At 30.5% G+C, this 20,633-nt stretch overlaps 2 protein-coding genes and 1 non-coding gene across 5 annotated transcripts; 1 reads left to right on the top strand and 2 right to left on the bottom strand.

The window, feature by feature from the left end:
• The first annotated feature begins 458 nt into the window (after nt 1–458).
• On the top strand, nt 459–8,897 carry SAC8 (SAC domain-containing protein 8). 3 transcript variants are annotated; one of them, XM_011006449.1, is made up of 21 exons: nt 463–801; nt 871–963; nt 1,049–1,176; nt 1,258–1,349; nt 1,447–1,504; nt 1,887–1,943; nt 2,135–2,168; nt 2,315–2,395; nt 2,487–2,593; nt 3,192–3,278; nt 3,369–3,446; nt 3,624–3,688; nt 4,974–5,072; nt 5,189–5,288; nt 5,444–5,552; nt 5,646–5,718; nt 5,805–5,898; nt 5,999–6,085; nt 6,559–6,634; nt 6,748–6,758; nt 8,809–8,897. In XM_011006449.1, the coding sequence occupies exons 1-21, from the start codon at nt 636–638 to the stop codon at nt 8,887–8,889; spliced, it is 1,776 nt and encodes a 591-aa protein (XP_011004751.1). In that variant the 5' UTR covers nt 463–635; the 3' UTR covers nt 8,890–8,897. The 3 variants fall into 3 exon arrangements, 2 of the variants coding, with proteins under 2 accessions (XP_011004751.1, XP_011004750.1); XM_011006448.1 differs by lacking the exon at nt 8,809–8,897 and having other exon boundaries at nt 465–801; nt 6,748–7,065; XR_839574.1 differs by lacking the exons at nt 5,646–5,718; nt 5,805–5,898; nt 5,999–6,085; ... (1 more) ...; nt 6,748–6,758; nt 8,809–8,897 and having other exon boundaries at nt 459–801; nt 5,181–5,288.
• TRNAA-AGC (transfer RNA alanine (anticodon AGC)) lies at nt 8,651–8,723 on the bottom strand. The gene has a single exon. It is a non-coding gene; the product is annotated as a tRNA-Ala (tRNA).
• A 6,935-nt stretch (nt 8,898–15,832) lies between the features above and the next one.
• Nucleotides 15,833–19,922, bottom strand: LOC105111166 (acyl-coenzyme A oxidase 4, peroxisomal). The gene is made up of 13 exons (XM_011006450.1): nt 19,803–19,922; nt 19,598–19,702; nt 19,314–19,420; nt 19,125–19,202; nt 18,907–19,030; nt 18,693–18,766; nt 18,545–18,604; nt 18,331–18,440; nt 18,077–18,236; nt 16,945–17,021; nt 16,687–16,858; nt 16,504–16,596; nt 15,833–16,117 (listed from the first exon to the last, which is right to left on the bottom strand). The coding sequence occupies exons 1-13, from the start codon at nt 19,822–19,824 to the stop codon at nt 15,986–15,988; spliced, it is 1,314 nt and encodes a 437-aa protein (XP_011004752.1). The 5' UTR covers nt 19,825–19,922; the 3' UTR covers nt 15,833–15,985.
• Nucleotides 19,923–20,633: the final 711 nt, after the last annotated feature.

Below are 20,633 nucleotides of genomic sequence, written 5' to 3' on the forward strand. Positions count from 1 at the left end.
CCAAGTCTTTCCAGAAAGAATTTGATTAAAAAAATAAAATTAAAAGATTTTGAGACATTTTGACCTAATTGATAAATTATCTTGTTTTTAAACTAATTAGAGGTTTATTCTATAAATCCCAACTGGTTGAATAACATTATCACCATATTTATTTAACCCAATCTAATTTAACAGATAAATTCAAAATCCAATAAGAGTTAAGTTTTATTTCCAACCGTTTTGAATATTCATCCAATCAAAACAAAGAGATCTAAATAATTAAATTATAATTTAATTGACCCCATCAAATAATAATTATATTTATCAAATTTACATAAATCTCAACTAAATCATTTTTAAATAATAATAAATTTAAATTGAACCGATGACTTATAAATTAACCCAATAATTTTCAACTGCACCAGGTCATTGACGATGTCTGAAAATTATGCTACTGATCCCTTTCTCTAATCCATTAAACTCAAAACACACCGTATTAGAAAAATTCGGGAAACTAAAAAAACCGGGTATCCGTTAACCCAAAAAGCTGTTAAAAACTGGCCATTCTCTCTATGATCCAGTTTTTCCGCAGACTTTCTTAAATTTCCCAACTATCTAAATTTCTCTTCATTTCTCCATTTTCTCAAAAGCGAATTATGGAAATTACCTCCTCTCCATCTCCTCCTTCAGGGAGATTCAAACTTTTTGATCAATTAGAATTGCAAGAATTCAACGACAAATACGTGATCAAATCCGTTGAATCTCCTAATCGTGGCTTCTATATCAGTCGCCTCCACGGCGATATCCAGCCTCTTAATAATGGTAATTAAGACTTAATAAATCATTTTTTTCATTCTTAATCAAGCTCATTCGATTTGCTATTTTTAACAGATAATGATGGTGGTGGTTGTGATGAAAGCTCCGTTAGTCCGTCAAAAACCTCCGTGATTTACGGCGTTGTCGGCACAATTAGATTGGTTGTAGGTAATTGATTTTAATTAATGTATGTAATTTTCGAGCTTGCATTAATTTTCTGCTTAGTAGTGAATTTTGTGTTAAATTGGTGTAGGAACGTACATGCTTGTGATAATATCGCGGAAAGAAGTTGGAGAATTTCTTGGTTTTCCTGTTTTCCGAATTGCTGCGATGAAGTTTTTGCCTTGCAATGAGGCATTGAAGTTTTCTACTGCGCAAGAAGTTAGGGTTTCACTTTGTTTCACTTTGTTTCGTGATTTTTTTTTCTAATAGAATGTAGTTATAATTTTTTTTTTGGTGCAGAAAAGAGATGAGGCCTACTTTATGAATCTGTTGAAAGTGGTGGAGTCAACTCCAGGGCTGTATTATTCGTATGAGACGGATATAACTTTGAAGTAGATTCTCTTTAACTCGCAGCATTTTCTCTATGTTCTGTTCTGTATAGTTATCAAATATTGTGTTTATGCGGTGTGTTTGGTTGCTTGTTCTCAGTTTGCAGCGAAGATGTAAATTAGCAGAAGGGTGGATGAGTAAACCGATTTGGAAATCAGTAAGATTTTACATTAGTTATTAAGTACAGGTTATTATTTGAACTCTGCAGATTACTTATCATGTTTTAAAATATGAGAACTTACTGCTGTGACAGAGGGGTGTAGTTTTCTTATATATTTTGCTTGGTTCTTTTTTTGTTGATTTTGGTCTGTTGTAGTTTCAAATTCAGTATTATGTATTTTTCTGAATAAGCTTTGGTAAAGAATAAGCTCAATGTAAAACACTTGTCGTCTTGTTTAATACCTTCTCCTTCTTGTTGTTGGATCAGCTTTCCTAAAGTGTTGGAAACCTTCATTATATGTTATATTTCTTCTGTAGCGATCATGTACTGTAACTCGTGCTTGTGGAGAATGTTGAACTTCTATTCTTCTGTCTTTCAGGCTGACCCTCGATTTGTTTGGAACAAAAGTCTTTTGGAAGAACTTATTGAGTTTAAGGTTAGATATTACATATATTCAAATCAAGGAATAATTGGGTTAGCATTTAGAGAATGTTTTCCTTTTGGAAGAAAAAATAGAGAGGAGGATGTTCTTTCCAAAACCAAACAATCATATCCTTGCAATTCTTCAGTTAGTATTGTCAATCAGTTTCATTTTTCTAATGTACAATCGTTTTTTTCTGGTGGCAGCTTGATGAGTTCATCATTCCTCTACTTCAAGGAAATATCCTGACGTTTCTGATATCTCATGTCATTTATTTAACACACACTTCCCCTCTCCCCTTGCTCATTCTCTCTCTCTGGGAACTTTTATTATGCACACCACATATAGTCCCTTATTTGTTTTGTTTTCATTTAACTAAGATTTACGCTTTGGAGCTGCACAACTAAAGATAAAAGAGTCATCTGCCACAGTTACATTAGTTTCAAGAAGGTGTACTCGGCGTCTAGGTATTGTGTTACTCTGGTCAATGACTCTGATAGCTATCTGCTCAACATGTTAGAAATTTTAATTTTTTAATATGATATAATGGTGGTTTAGGGACTCGAATGTGGAGGAGAGGAGCTAACCTTGAAGGAGACACTGCTAACTTTATTGAAACTGAGCAATTGCTGGAGCTTGAAGGTTACAGATCTTCATTGTTGCAGGTATATCAGTATCTGATTAGGTTCTGAAACTAGTTGCAGGATCAAAATTATAAGTATCTGTATGAAGTTAGTTGTTCCTTTCCCAAACTGTTTCATCAGCATGCTTCTGGACACAATAAATTTATATTATGTTTAAGGCAGAACATTGGTGATAAATCACAAGTTTGCAAATTATTCTTCTCAAATTGTATAATTTCTGAAGTTGAATTAAATTCCTGTATTAGAAGCATATGAGCATGGAAATTCTCTTTTTCAGATCCAGTATTGTTACTTAGTTCAATTGTTTCGGGGTGCAATTGCAAAAACTTAATTTAGCATGTTTGGTATTGTCAATATAGAATTTGGATTCATGTAATCAGTTTTCCCATGATAGAAGATTCCATTCATCCCAATAGTAGAGAGATCCAGTATTGTTACTTAGTTCAATTGTTTCGGGGTGCAATTGCAAAAACTTAATTTAGCATGTTTGGTATTGTCAAGATAGAATTTGGATTCATGTAATCAGTTTTCCCATGATAGAAGATTCCATTCTTCCCAATAATAGAGAATGAATGCTTTATTTCAATGCTTTATAGGTACTTGTTGTTCCACTTTTCAGATTCGAGGTTCGATTCCCCTACTTTGGGAGCAGATTGTTGATTTGAGCTATAGACCATGTCTTAGAATCATTAGTCATGAGCAGACGGTACACTTCTACCATGAATATAATGTGTTTTTTTTTTTTAAAGATGTAATGCGTTTGCTAATACACATTTATCTGGTCCTTTTCCTCTAGTCAAAAGTTGTTGAGCGCCATTTCCATGATCTTCACCAACGATATGGGGATACCATGGCAGTTGACTTAACCAATAAAGTAAGATCATTTTCTGTTATGCCTTTCTCTCTATTCCGCAAATATTGTATAGTTTGTCAATTGCAAAACCTAAGAAGCTAGATAACTTGTCCAGCTGGATTGGACCATAAACACTTCCTTTGTGATTTGCTGGTGACCATAGAAATGTTTCATGTTTGTTTGTTTTCCCTGTTGTAGCATGGTGATGAAGGTCAATTAAGCACAGCTTATGCTGCTGAAATGCAAAAGCTTCCAAATGTGAGGTGACATTTTGCACTTCCATACATGTAATATTTTGATCTGGAATTGATATTTGGTAGTTTGATGAAAACTATGAATACTCCTAAAAAATCATTGCAGTCTTTACTTTGTCCTTGTTTTAATCAATCGATAAGTCCCAAACAGACTATTTGCTTCAACATGTTTGCATAGCATTAGTTGTCTTCCACTTGATAGACTTTCATTGCACATAATTTGATTTTATCACTAGTTGTTCTGCTAATATGCTTTCTTCTACGTTTCAGTTTGATTGTAGTTGATATTTGGATTTTGATATATTATCTTGGGCAAAGGTAATGGAAAAAAATATTCTGAGGACTAATTATTGGATTACTATGACTTCAGGAAGGCATATTTACTCTTTTTAGTGGAATAAAACTGGTTACTTGTAATATTGATGATTGAGGTTGTAAAATAGGATGCCATGATATATGGTGTAGCAATGTTTATGCTATGGATATCGTTATGGAGCATGAGGGCTTTATGGTCAAGCTAACTAATTCAGCAAAACAAGCACCATCCTACCAGAGGAAGTTAGTGGATAATAGTGTGGGCCTTTTGTTTCCTTCAAAATTCAGGCCAGGCCTTTCTTCACTGGTCAAGGCAAAATTTGATCTCATTTCTCTGGTATTACTCAAGAAAGTCATTGTCAACTGTTTTTAATGTTTTGTTTCTCAAGAAGGAGAAATTTTGATATAAGCTTTCTTAGAATTTGCATATGGGAATTTGAGAAATGTAAAATTGTATGGAGCCATTAGGGGACTGTTGGAAGAAGCCTGCATACTTATTAGTTATTGAGTTTCATTTGTACACTACAGATTAACAAGAGTGCTTATTATAGCCAACCAACTTTCATATGTCAGGAAAGTCACTGTCTGACTGTTCTCAATTTTTTGTTTATCTAGAGGGAGAAATTTTTAAAGAAGCTGTCTTAGAATTTGCTTTTGGAATTTGTTAAATATAATATATGATGAGTAGGAGCTGTTACAGGTGTGAGAAGAAGCCTACAGGAATATTAGTTATTGTGTTTCACATATACAAGATAAATTAACAAGAGTGCTCGTGATAGTTAACTAACTTTTTTAACTGTTTATCCGGCACTTGTTTGTTTAGTCTGACAAGTAGTTTCTCTCTTCTCAAATGAAGCAGCATTTTATGGACTGCAGTTTTACTACTTGTCAATGAAGTATAACTTGTCTTCAGAAGCCAATGTGCTTAAAAGAAACCATGTTTTGTGATTAACTTAAAACTTACATGTGCTCATTGCAGATATGTTCCGTTTGATTTTCATCATGTCTGTGGCAACTCAAACTTCGATAATCTTCAAATTCTATATAATCAAATCTCAGACGACTTCCAAAAGCAAGGGTAATGAAAGCAAAATGGGGTCCTGTTCTTGATTTCTTATAAATAAGGATGCCCTGATCCAGGCAGGCTAGCTATCCATGATACTGTTCTTAATCATTGCTATTCCAGCTGAGCAGATATATCCTCATAGATGCAGAAGGAAACATATTGGAAGAGCAGAAAGGCATTATTAGATCTAACTGCATTGACTGCTTGGATCGAACAAATGTTACCCAGGTTGGTATAGAACATTTTTCCTGTGATTCTCTGTCATTGCTCTTATTGATGTTCCTTTTTCCAAGTATTTTGGTTGCCTAATATATGCTGTTTTTAGGAAAAAATTGTTTCGATTTTTATTTTGCTGAAGCTACTTCTGTTTTTCCTCCCGACAGAGTTTTCTGGGTCAGAAGTCTTTAACCATGCAATTGCAAAGAATAGGAGTGCTTTCTTCTATTGAGTTTATTACCATGTTCAGTGAAGAATATGGAAAGTTCAGAGCATGTATGTGACTTCTGTGTTTTTGCTTCAGTCTTCTACAGTGATTTGGAATTACCTTACAATTTTTCATCTGCATCATTTGGTATTTGTCAACAGTGTGGGCTGAGCAAGGTGATGAGGTCAGCCTTGAATATGCCGGCACTCATGCTTTGAAAGGGGATTTAGTTAGGTAATTCAAGGGTGAACTCTTTTTTTAAAAAAAATTATTGCCTATAAATATCATCAATAGTATGTGTTGCAAATGTGATGCTGCAGATATGGAAGACAGACTATAGGAGGAATAATCAAAGATGGGATGAGTGCCCTTTCAAGATACTATCTGAACAATTTTCAAGATGGAGTTCGCCAGGCAAGCTGCCTTCTTTATCTTTTATACATCAACATAAATCGACAGAGTCATGATTGTTGTAGATCTAAAAACTTACCAAACAGAGTTTGCGTGTTTTCAGGATGCATTAGATCTTATAAGTGGCCATTATAGTGTCAACAGAAATGGTCCTTCACCATTCCAGCTTAACGGATTCGAATCACTCTCTGTAAGTAGTTTTATTTCCTGTGTATCGGGGTTGTTATTGCTACTGTAGTTCAGTCCGGTGGTCTTGTTATTCATACTATAGCCAATAGCACAGAAATGCATGTGCAGGAGCACTGACAAAACACTATCTTTGAATATCTTGAAGTGATGTCGTTCTTTATGTCAGTAATCAGACGCTTGTTTTCATGTAGAGAGAACCTGGTAGGGGAATACTTTCTCCAACTTAAAATATTTACTAAAACTTTTAATCTAATACAAATAGTTTGAGATTGAGACTACTGAAATTTTCAGTTTGACCGGCGAGAATGTCGAACATATTTACCTTAAAAAATCTGAACCAGATAAATATTCACATTCTTCACCAAATCATATGCAGATTTAGTTGTCCTGTTCGGATAATTTCCGTATACTTGCTGGACAATTCATCAGTACTATTCATAACGAGGTCTCTAATTGTCAAAATGAATTTTGCAGTATCTTCCGGTGGCATCAGCTGCATCAGCTTTGATTATTGGAGGTTTAACAATAACATCTGTCACGATTCAGCAAGGTATTTCTCCGTTCTTAAGTTTTGATTTATAACTAACATGGTTGTTTACCATTTGTTTTTCGAATCCAAAGTTTCTTAAGAAGTGTTAACATTCCGTCTTGCTCTTCAAATAGCGGGACGACAGGCTCAGCAGTATTTGTCCACTGTTATCTGGGCTGGAGTGACTGCTGGAGTTATGGCAGTTGTTAAAGCTAACGGGAGGCAGTTTTGTTCCAGGCCGCGCTTGTGTGGTCTTATGTAAGTTCTGAAGCGGTTGTACTGCACTTTAGAAACCTTTACAGCATATTTATCTTATAGTTTACATGAAATAATGTTGAATATTCTTTATTTTAATTATTTGTTATCGGCATTTCGTATCCAAATATATCATGTAAACTCTAAGATGGTGTTGCATCTTGGACTTTATTAATAATATGTAATAATTCCGGATATTTATTATAATATAAAAAATTAAACTAACATAATGCAACGTATTATCTAATGGGAAAATTACTTAAAACATCCAATGTATGTTTTGAGCATGGAACCCTTTCCTTTTATACTTTAAAAAATTACTCTGGTTGATGTTGATTTCATTTCACATATTGAGTTAGAAATCTACGAAATTGGTCAACAATTTTATTTTATTTTTTGAAATATTATAAGTTTGCCATTATGATTTTTTTTAATATCCCAAATGCCCTTATATTTTCTACATCTTCTTTCTTCTACCACCATTTTTGCATCTTTTTCTTCCCTGCATTCTTTCTTTTTTTAATTTTCAAATCTATGATGAAAAAAAATTAACAAATTAAATTAAATTCATTTTCATATTATTCTTCTCCATCATATACTAACAACCTATTTCAAGCATCTCAAAATAATAATAATAATAATAATAATCATAGTCCATGTAAAATGAAAATAAGTCCTTGTGAGGCATTATAACCAACAACAAACAGTTTATAAGCAACCTTACCCATTATGTAAGTACCAAATATCATATTGTTTCAAGAAAATAAATTTATACGAGGTATTTCAACAAATAGGTTGCGTGCATCATTAATTTTGTCAATTTCTTGCGTAGAAAGAGATCACTCTAGATCAAATTAAATTTCCACGATGCGTTTTATCAAACAGGTTGCGTGCATCATTAGTCACTCTTGATGATGTATACATATTGTCTCCACCAGGACCGAGCTTGGCGAGTCCAAAATCATAGCCATCAACAACAACAACCACCACTGGTAGCGACGTCAATAATAATCACCATAATAGCAGCAACAGCAGAAGGCAACAACAACAACTATTAACGACATCAACAACTACTGGTATAAACCTAAATAAATCTAATTGATTAGGTTTTCACTTCAATTCAATTTAAGACCCAAAATAAACCTTACCCATTATGTAAGTACCAAATATATATATATATATACACACACACACATATATATATATATTTGAAACCTAATAATTATATCTCTTGACTTATTGCTAGGATGGGAAGGCGACTGTGATAGTTCTGTGGGGAATTTGAGAAATCTTGAGAGAGAGAGAGGAGTGACCTTAGTTATTAATAAATGGGCAGCTTTATCTTTTCATCAAAATATAAAATTGGTGTTAGTTCCGTATGTAAAGTAGAATTTCTCGAGATATGAAGAGAAAATGTTACCGTGCTCGTGCTCAAAATGCAGGATGATTTTTCCTGTTCTAATCATCATCATTGATGTTTCTAAGCAAATGGCTTCAGATAACAAAGCTTAGTGCAAACCACATGTATAGCTCTGTCTTCCATTTTAATTATTATAAATTCTGATTTGGCAGATCTTACTATGACTTTCACCTTCCCCTTCATATTTATCTCACTTTTTTTCCTTTTTTGTCGTCAATATGGGTTTCGCCGTTCTTAATAGAACTACCATTCAGAGAAACACCATCACATTACAATAAAACGACAATGAACGAGAGTTGAAAAAGTAATCTACAGGTCTGGATTCTGGAAAAAAGAAGCACTCATTTGTACAAAATCCATAATGGAGATGCGGGGTATCGATCCCCGTACCTCTCGCATGCTAAGCGAGCGCTCTACCATCTGAGCTACATCCCCTTTGGGACAAGGGTCCGTATTTAATAAATATAAATAATTATAAAGTGAACAATTCAATTGAAACTCTGTTTTGCTCGGACAACATGCGCAGCAGTATTTGTCAACTGTTATCTGGGCGGGAGTGACTGCTGGAGGAGTGGCAGTTGTTAAAGCTAACGGGAGGTAGTTTTGTCCTGGGCCTCGCTTGTGTGGTCTTATGTAAGTTCGGAAGCAGTTGTGCTGCGTTTTAGAAACCTGAATTTATCTTGTTATTTACATGAAATAATGTTAAATATTCATTATTTTAATTAATAGTTATTAGCATTTCATTATTTTAATCTTTTGGGAAAGTTAAATTACTCAATTCGAGCAACTGCTTAGATAATTTGAAATAATTTTTTTTAGTAGTTAATACTGGTATTAGTGGAGAGGAAAGGCAACGAAAGGGTACGATTGAAATTATTGAATGATATTATGAATAAATTTATATTTTTAAAATGTGTTTTTTTGAAGTGTTTTTCAACAATTAAAAATGACATAGGAAAAAAAAATATTTCAAATATTTTACTTAAAGAACAATTAAAAATGACATAGGAAAAAAAATTATTTCAAATATTTTACTTAAAGCAAAATCTTTTTAAGATTAATGAAAAACTCTTCAATCAAAAAATTTGCAAAAACTTAAATAGAACCTATGAATTTTTATGTATTTATATAATATGTGCATTTTATACTGCATGTAGAGCTCAGTAATTTGCGTCATTTGTCAGGCGTTTGGGCCGAATGCTAAGTGGATTAATAATGCATTGTGAGCCTCTCGATTTCGGGCGAGTATAATCAATTGGGGTTAGGTTTTAGTTTCACAATTATACGTGTTTATTTTTTAAAATATTTTTTTAGATATTTATTGAAATAATAATTTTTTATTTTTAAAAAATTATTATTATTATTAAAAAATAAAAATAATATAAAAATTTTATAATAAATAAATAAATTTTTTAAACAGTACTTTTAAAATAAAAAAAATAAACAATCTCTTAATTAGATTTGCGTGAACCATTCTTTCAAGAGAAGATGGTTTTCCGGCCTCAAAAAAAGGCAGTGCAGGATGCGCGTTGCAAACTGATGCCAATGATCTGCATGTTCTACTGTTGCAACGCCAATTAAAATGATATATAGGTGTAGCCATACTGGTGTCGAGCATTAATATGATCATAGCTTATCTTCAGCCATCCTCTCATTAAATACATCACCAGGATAGTTTCATTAAATGATGGCCTTTAAAAAAGATTTGCATACAACAATTCAAGAGGCCTGATATTAATGAACAAAAAAATGGTAAATGTATCAAATTATTATATAATTTGAAAAAAGCACTCAAACAATAATATAAAAAATTAACAACATTATTTTATTAAATGGGTTTAAAATCATCCAAATTGATGAATGTGTTTATATGAAAAACACATAAAAAAAAGTTATGTCATTATATGTTTTCATATAAATAATATATTTATTTTGGACAACAATGATTCTATAATTAAGTATGCTTAGAAAATATTAACTAATAAATTTAATATGATAACTTGGGCATTGCAAATATCATATTAAGAATAAAATTTTTTAAGAAATTTGATGAATTACTAAATCTTATTATGTTGAAAGTATGCTTAGAAAATATTAACTAATAAGTTTAATATGATAACTTTGGCATTGCAAATATCATATTAAGAATAAATTTTTTTAAGAAATTTAATGAATTACTAAATCTTATTATGTTAAGGAATTCTCGATAAGTTTTCTAGAGATGACTATAGCATTATAAAAATATCAATAGATATAAGTGTGTATCTATCAAAAAATAAAGATAAATGAATAAACTAATTGAAATATTTTTAAATAATTAGGAGCTTGATGTATGTTAGGTTTGATATTGCATGCTTAGTTAGCAAAATGAGTAAATTTACCAGTAATTCAAGTATGAGTCATTAATAAGAAATACCAAGGGTGCTCAAATGTTTGAAATATATCTTAAACAAGAAGCTATACTATACTGGTAACCCAACATACTAGAAGGGTATAGTAATGTTATTGAATTTTCAACACTAAGAATTTAAAACCCACCAGTTAATATGACTTCACATTAATGGAGCAGCAATGTCATATAAATCTTCTAAACAAATGTACATTGCAAGATCCTTAATGAAACTCAAGTTTATTGCCCATAATAAAGATGGAGAAGAAACGAAATGGCTTAAGAATTTCATATAGGATATTTCATGTTGGTAAAAACTAGCGTCAATAATTTGTGTTCACTGCGACAACCAATATGTAATTGAAAGGGCATAAACTAGTATGTATAATGATAATAGTAAAATCATATACTTTGTAAACATAATGCTATTAAACACTCTCAAATGAGATTATTTCCATTGACTATAAAAAGTCAAAGAAAAATATTGTGGATTCGCTATCAAAGGTTTATCTTGAGAGCTTATATATACTTCATTGAAATGAATGGGTTTAAAACCTTTAAGGATGAAAGAGAATAATGATGGTAATAATAAATAATTAATTAAAGATTCCAAGATCTGGGTATAAATAAAAAACTAAATAATATAATATTCTCATTAACACTCATAAATTATTAATTCATTTCTATTGTTAATTGGAACATAATAAAAAGTTGAGTTGTGCTTTTAATGATTTTCATATATTAATAAACCAAATAGAGTACAACAATATACTTTTAATGAAAAATTGTCTTTGTTAATATAAGTGAGAAATATTGTCATTTTTTTAGAAATTTTGAAAAGGATAGAATTTTCCAAAGCTTTCATGAATTCAAGAGTTGTTAAATGTTAAAATGAACATAATAATAAGAATAAAAAAAAATCTCAATGTAAAGAATTATGTAAATAATATTGTCTAGGTTTGCATACAAGATTTAATAGTTTAAGACATCACATTTATTATTTAGCTAAATAAATATGATAGTGTTTCATTAAGGAATGTTCAAAGCTAAAAACTATCTATATTGATGTAGTAATCTATCAAATTCGTATCTCTCAACAAATCTTTCAATCATTTCCAAACTAGTCAAAAAATTTACATTCATGTGGGGGATTGTTATAAATTATTTTAATAAAATATTGTTGATGGTAACATTTGGTGGGAAATTTAAACGGATCCTACTTACTTTTAAGGTTACATATTTGTTGGAAATTACTTTTTCACTTAAATTATTTAACATGGAACATCAATATGATTAAAACAAATTATGAGTATATAAAAAATTAATTAAAAAACCTTTACTTAACATGTTTTTTGTGAAACCCAAAACCTTCTATTTTACATATAAAAAAAATACAAGGTTGTCTTGTAGTTTATTAAATGAAAAATTAAAAGATCACAAATGATCCTTAACAAAGTAATATGAGTTTAACCTATATAAGAGCACTTGGCTCAGGCTTAGACCTTAAACCCTGAGTTTTGACTATTGGGTTTAGGTTTGTTTTTTACTAATTTATTTTTGTTTTGAAATTAAGTTTATTATAAAATAATTATTTGAATCATAAGGAATTATTTTTTCTTGCTCAGTTGTTATATCTAGTCTAACCCATAAATCTAAGCATTATTTTTTCAAGAGAGTTTATTTAAATATAAAGGGTTTTTTAGATAAAAAAAAATCATAATATTTGAAGCTCAAACGATTAGGTTTAATTATATTTTTATTGTGGGTCATCAAAAATGATAATGATGGAAAATTAATTCTTTATTCTTTTTAGTTTTAAAATCAACTATATAAAAAAAAAAGATGAAGGAAGAGTTTTCTACATTGTTTTCTAGATTTTACACTCTTCCTCTCTTCTATTTTTAATTTATTATCTTTTTTTTTTAATCTAATTATCTTTTTTTTGTTTTCCTTCCAATCTAGAGCTAAGATTGATCTTTGTATAAAAACACTTGAATTACAACTTTCTTTGATTCATTGATCTTATTTAAAGTACATCTGAACCACATTATTGTTAAAATCTTAAAAAGCTTATTATAAACATCATTTTGCATGAAGTGAGGAGCAATATTAAAGATAAAAGATTAATATTTGATAACATCAAGACTTATCAATTTTTGAAGTGTTTCAATAAGTACTTTACTTTGATTTCATATAATCTACTATATTAGTATGCATGCTAATATTATGTTTTAATTTTTTATACTAATTTGGATACATGCATAGTATGAATGTTATATCTTTATATAATATTATGTGTTATTTGTTAGTTTGCCATGATATATAAAAATGCATGTTTATATACTAAACTTGTTATAATAAACTAAATATCTATGTTCACTAACCTTATTTTGACTTATAATAAATAGGTAAGAGCAGTTATAAATAATATATCTAAAAATCTCACGAAGAGTTTAGTTACAGCTCAAAATTAATACAAATAACATACACACACAAATATATATATATATATATATATATATATATATATAATGATGATGATAAATCCATCCAAATTAGGATCACATTCCAAATTCTCCCTCTCATTCAAATGTTGGAGGGGATTTGGAATGGGATATTGATTCAGTGAATTTAGTAAAATTATGTGAATTATAATTATAAAAAAAGACTAAAAGTAGGGGTGAACATCTCTAGTTCAGTCTAATTATAGGCTAAAATAAATAATCAAACTAAAATTATTTTTTTTTCAAGTTTTTGAACCTAACTGAAAACCGATTTTAACCAACCATGTTCAGTTTGGTTTCTTTCCTTGCAAACCAATTTAAACCAAAATTATTTCAATTAAGTTTTTTTTTTAGGTTTTTACACTAATCATATTTTTTTAGGAATTCTATTTTTATATTATTTTTTTTCTAGGTTTTTTCATTGGCCATATGTTTCAAGGATTTCATTTTTTTCTTGTTTCTATTTTCATAGCTCTATACTTATTTTCTAAGAAATCTTAACTTTCTCAACAAGTCATTAAAACAAATGGAAGATCATAAGATATCTAATATTAAAATATAAAACCATAAAACATTATTATTTGAACAAGAAAAAATGAATTAAAAATAGTTTACATAGATCCTCACCATCCATCGAGTGCCAAACTTGATTTCAAATTGTTGTACTCACAAGACCAACTTCAAGAAGAGCATAAAAAAACCTTTTATTGATTCAACATAATAATGTTTTTTTGATTATATGTGCATGAAAAATTATACAATAATTACAGGATTATGTAAGAAATAGAAAGAAGGATAAAAAAAAAAAGCAAAAGTAAAGAGGGGTATTTCTTTGATAGGATGAATAAAACAATTAAAAACAAAAATAAAGAAGAGTACGCCTTTGATAAGAGGAGTATGGAGGAAAAGCTTAACAATTGTGGAGCATAAAGAAAAATCAAAGAGGAGAGATGTAAAGAGCAAAGAGAGAGGAGAAATGCAAAGAGCAAAAGGAAGGGGCAGCTAATTTTGTTTTTAGAGAATGTTAATTTAGGTTTAGGGTTAGAAAAAATATCTTATTTATACTTTTTTTTGTGATTTTTTAATATATTAATTTGGTTTTTTTATTATTTTCTCGATTTAATTAATTTTTTAATTTTTTTACTCACCCCTAACTAAAAGGCATGGATTTTTCCCGGTACCCTCATGCCCTATATATAGAAACATATAGCATTGTGGATATGTTTTCACAATGCCTTTTTTTAATTTTTTTATCAAACCTTTTCTTTTTTCAATTGCATTATTTTGGAATTAGATTAATGGCAAGTTTCTTATAATTTGTTGCACCTATGCACAATTACAAAAATAAATGACTAGCACGTAAAATACAATAAAATAGTATAGCTAATATAAAATTCAAAAGAAAAATTCTTTTTTATCCCTCTATTTTGCTTTTTACATTCGTCACAATCCCTTTGATTTTCTAGGGTTTTGTTTTAGTGCAAAACTTTATTATTTTCATTTTCAATCTCTAGTTGGAAAGATACAAGAGAAAATCATTAAAAATAGCAAAAACAACAAAAAATTATCAATTGATTACATTCTGACCATTAAAAAAATTAATTTTTATGTTAACTAATTTCATTCAATGAGAGAAGCTTCGTTGAAGTATTTTATATTCTTTATAATGCTATTAAAAATAGTTCAGGGTTGAGTGATTTTTTTTATTTGATTTTGTGTTTTTAAATAAATTTAAAGTTGTTTTCAAGTTGATTTATTAGTTTATTAAGGTTATAATAATGTTTATTAAATATTTGTTTTATGAAAATAGATTTTTATATAAAAAACACCTTAATCTGTTTTTCTCACCACTCTTCATTGTTAAAGATTTTTTCTTTAAATGACAAGTTTTGCAAACTTGTGCACATAACCTGTTTTTTTTTAATAGGCAAGCACATTGAACCACCCAAACCCAAACACCTAGCCCTTTTTCTTTTATTTATTTTTAATTTGACAATTCAATTATATATATTCATATATGGAATATCCAACCTCACAAGTATTTAATTTTAATTGAGATTATTCAAAAAAAAATATAAAAAAAAATATGAATTTTGTTAAAAAGATATCATTTAATTTTTCCTTGATTTTAGAATAAAAATACAAGTATTTAATTTTAATTGAGATTATTCAAAAAAAAATATGAATTTTGTTAATACGATATCATTTAATTTTTCCTTGATTTTTGAATAAAAATATTTCTTTTTTTTTTCTTTCTAACATTAATAAACATTCTTCTTTAGGCAGCCCTACATAGCATTTATTTCCTTATTTTTTTTTTGTGTATATATATTTTTATTTTTTTTGTGTATATATATTTTTATTATAAAACTAAGATTATTAAAAACAACCGATGTATAACTTGCGTTGCAATATTTAGAATTACATATATTTCTCAACTTTTAAGTTTTATTTTTTAATTAGTGTTAATAATTTGAGATATATATATATATATATATATATATTAGTTTTTTAATTTACAATTAATTTTTTTTCTTGATACTAATAAATGCATACATTTTGTTTTGCGTTAAATTCTTTTTAAAAAAAAAACCGCGCAAGGGCCACCTAATTAGTAATGCCTAAAAAGTACAAGCATAAAGAGAAGACTGTTGAAATCGAGAAGTAACCTTTTATGTCACAACTCTCAAGCCATTGTGTCTGGAATTTATTTTGTAATCTTCCCTAATGAGATTGACAAGTAATTTCCCACCTTGCAGAAACGAAAGAGCACACACGTGGATGTCATGGGAAAGTTTATACTGTTACAGGCGACTTCGCTTGCTCAACATTGCAGGCTTAAAACTGGCGAGACCAGTGATATCTCTGCCTGTTACCAAGCTGTTGATGTCATATGTGCCTTCATATGTGTAGATGGGTTCTAAATCACCCATTGCCTGCAATGTTATCCCAAATAAAGGAGAGTGAATTACAGCTGCCACAAATACCAAACAAATGTAGCTGATTTTTACTTGAAAAAACAAAAAAAAAAATTGCAGTATAGCCCGTTGAGGATAAGAAGAAATGATAAAGTAGCCCTAGAAAGCAACTTGGACTATTACGGAAAACAACAGATTCTTCACATCTAAGAATAGGGATCAATGAACAAGCCACCAGTTGATGCAATGAGTGAAAAGAACACTTATCCAAAAAAAAAACAAAGCTAAATCAGGTTTCTAGTGATTGCAATCCAAAAGACATCAGGCATGGATTTTTTTTATGAAAGGTTCCATTTTTGTCAGGTGTAAGAGTGAACTTTCAGTTAAGAGTTCAGAATGAAAACCTTGGCAACTAGAAAATCAGACAAAATTCCATTGCCACCAAGTAACTCCCTCCCAATAGCAGCAGTTTCCCTTGCCTTCAAACTGATCCATGACTGAGGACACAAAACAGCATCATGGCTATTGGCTAGAAAGCACAATTCTTTATCACCAAATATATCACAAAACTTTGCAGTCAATCATACCTTTGCCAAGCTGGCATGACCTGAGGTCATAGTTCCCTTTTCATACAACTTGCAAATGCGCCAACCAACTAGTACCATTGCTTGGACATTACCAAGCATGTGGACAAGTTTCTGTTGATTGATTTGGAAGGCTGCCAATGGGGCTCCAAATTGTTTCCTTTCCTTTAGATACCTTTGAATCAGTTACGAGTCAGTAATGATCGTGTGGGAAGTTAAAATAAAATGGTACTCATGAGAATGAGGATGTACAGTGATTACCTGTGACACATGTCATAGACGCCCATTGATATGCCAATAGGTTGCCAGGCAACCATTACACGTGAAACAGCAAGAACCTAATATTATATAGCACTAGTCAGACAAGGAGCTTGGAAATCTCAAACATGCAAGGATAAGATCAAATATGAACACAATGAAATAAGAGGACTGGAAAATCCAGATATGTAAGAAGTTCGCAGGAAGCAAGATTTACCAGACCACCTGCAAATTAATACCCAGTAGGGGTTGATGGCTTTTGATGGCTTCAAATTAATACCCAGTAGGGGTTGATGGCGTTTGTGGAGCTAGGTCCTTTTTTTCCTTTGTTTATTTAATTGAATTTTAATGAGCTTGAAAATCAATACACAATGGTATTAATTTGCAGGTGGTCTGGTAAATCTTCCTTTTTCCAAAGGGTAAAAGGAAGAAATGTAGTTTTCTTCTGTCCAGTGATGTTATGAAACACTCAGTAGAATGGGGCAGGAGCAAACATACCGAACAGCAGTGCAAATAATAACAATTTCTGAAGCATATTCAAACTAAAAATGTTCTAATAAGCCATTGAAGCCAAACAAAATGCAGAAAACTATTGTCAGAGTAAACATAAAATGATATTTTACTCATAATTCATTTGCTTACCGGAAGATAGTGGGAATACAAAAGATCATGATAAAATTTTCATTAGAAATTCGACAGTCTGATCCATTTCTCTCTTCCACTACATTCTATTAATAATTTTGTATTCTCCAATTGACCAACTAAATCTCAACAGAATCATGTGGGTGGTCTCAACTTTGGGAACTTCTAAAGTTTGATTTGAATGGAATGATCCCAGATTAACATTTTTGTTCTGCACTGAAGCTGAGGCAGCCCAAGTGGTGATGTTCTGTACATTAATAACTCCTGGATGGCATACTGTTTCACTCCAGGTAAATGCTGAAGTTTCAGATATGCAACATAAAACTAAAGTTCTATTTGCCATCTTTAGGTAACACAAGTAGATTAATTGGTCTTTCCTAAAACCAAAGATTCATGGACTGCCACTGAACAGTGGATTATCAAGAAAATCATAGCAAGACAGACATAAATGATTAGGAACAGCATTCTAGGAAAGAACATGTTACTGCTGTACCTTATTTGTATCTTGAAACGAGTTAACTCCAGGCAACCTGTCCTCATCAGGAACAAAAACTCTTTTCATGACTATATCTCCATTTTGTACTATACGGAGGCCAATTTTATTTTCAATTTTTGTAACAGTTAATCCAGGAGCATCCTTCTTCACTATATATCTGAAACAGGTAAAAAAAACCTGTAACCCATGCATGTAAAAAAGAAAACAATCCAAAATGAGAAACTGCATATTATGTATAGAGAGAAACATACCCATTAATCTGATCAGTGGCAGTATTCCGAGCAAATATAACAAGTAAATCAGCAAAAGTACTGTTTCCTATCCAGCGTTTCTGGCCCTCAAGTATCCAACCACCTTCAACCTGAATATCCCAGAATGAGAGCAAAAACAAGACAACAAAATATTCAGGACAATAACAGGAAAAATAGAAAAGTAAATAGCTCACAAGAGGTTAAGAGCTCAAACCTTGGTTGCTGTTGTTTGCAGAGAACTTGCATCACTTCCATAGTCAGGCTCAGTCAAAGCCTAAAGATTAGGATAATATAGAGTAATTGGAATCCAGCATAATTACATACCAGACTGTAGTGGCTGTGTGCCAAAAAAAGCTACTTACCCAACAAGCTACAGTGCTAAACTTTGCCAATGAAGGTAAATATTTCTGCTTCTGTTCCTCCGAACCACAAAGTGCTGTTCTTCAAAATCCAGACAATTCATGCAAAACGTCAGAACTCATTAGCAACATCCTTGTATATGGTAACAACTTGTTTCGTAACTATTCCATAAATTAACCTGTCTCCAAGAGAAACATAATTAACCCAAGAGCTCACCTATGGTGAGCATTGCCAGAGATGAATGCACCAAAATAAAGGTCGAGCAGCTTGCATCAACTCTAGCAACTTCTGCAATGGCGACAGCACTTGTAGTGACCGAGAGACCAGGACACCCGTAACCCTGAAGTCTCAAGTTAGCTAATCATCCATTTCTAAACCTTTCACCTCACTAAATTCTATTAACAACTAAAACTCGAATCAAATACACAAATTACCTTTATCGTTCCTCCAGCTATACCCAAGGCACCAAGCTTCGGAATAACATGAAACGGAAACTTCGCCTTCTCCCAGTACTATAACGCCAAAAACAATTTATATATGAATACATTTGCCGAAATTTGAACATAAAATTCAAACATTTAATAAAGGAAAAGCCGGAAGTAATTTTTTTTTTAAAAAAAAACCTCAGCCATTATCGGAGCGATTTCCTTTTCCATACACTGCCTCACTCTCATCCTGATGGCATGATCCTCCGCGGTTAATAAATCACTAAATTGAAAGTAATCCGACACTGTAATTTAAATAAAAAAATAACAGCATGATCATTAATTAACGATTCGGAAATTAGCCTAAATTTCTCAAACCAATCGAATGAAAATAATAAAATAAAATTTCAGAAGTAATCAAATTTCAAACAATGATGTAAAGAAATAAAAACATTAATATATATGTGTGTGTGTGTGTTTACCGCTAGGAGGAAACGTGGAAGCGGGAGTTGCTTGAGGGAAGGCGACGGAAACATCCAACGGCGGTAAATTAAAATAAGAACTCCTTGCATTTTGCTCATCCTCATCTGCTAAAACAGAGTTTTTTATTAATCATAGAAGAGCAAAAAATAACAATTAATTGCATGATTAAGGGGCAATATATTTGGATTAAATTTGAGAACAGACCTTGATTTTTAGGGATTGCCATAGCTGGAAAATAGAGGAGAAATATGAATTCTGATGGGTAGGGGGATTTAATTTTTTAAAACTTATGATCTTATGGGTGGAGAGAGTGGCATTGACACGCAAAGCTATGCTGATGTGGTAATAAGGATAACGACATCTTGTTAAGTGTGCCAAATTTTGAAAAGTTTGTGGCCTCATAATTGAATGTAATTTAGGTTTCAATGAATTCTGTTTTTTGAAATTATTTTTAATATTAAAAATTTGATTTTAAATCAAATTTAACTTTTAAAAATATTATAAAATTAATTTAGAGGTAGAATTTTGATTTATTACGGTTAATTGAATTCAGAAAATTTAAATTTAATTAATATTTTATTTTTATTTTTATTTTTATTTTTATTTTTATAATAAAATATTAATTTATAATATTAAATTCAATTATATTATTTGTACTGCATATAAAAATAAATTGAATCAACAATCTTAACTATTTTATTTTTAAAAATTATTTTAGTTACAAATAATAATTACCCTTATATTTATTTAAAATAATTGAAAAAACTATAATGCTCTTGATTGAAAAGAAATATATTTTTTATTATTACAATACAAATATTAAAATTATTAATCTAACCATACACAAATTGTTCAAGGTAATTATATTATAACAAAAATACAATCTTATCTCAATTCTTAGTTTAGAAGTTTTTTGCTTTGCACAGTATTATCACATCATTGTTCTAATTAATCGTTTGATTGAACTATAGTAATTTTACTAGCTTTTTTTAGGTATGTTTATTTTTATGTTTTAAAAATATATTTTTTTTTATT

This window comes from Populus euphratica, unplaced genomic scaffold (genome assembly GCF_000495115.2).
Source record: "Populus euphratica unplaced genomic scaffold, PopEup_1.0 scaffold281.1, whole genome shotgun sequence".
Classification (NCBI taxonomy): Eukaryota; Viridiplantae; Streptophyta; class Magnoliopsida; order Malpighiales; family Salicaceae; genus Populus; species Populus euphratica.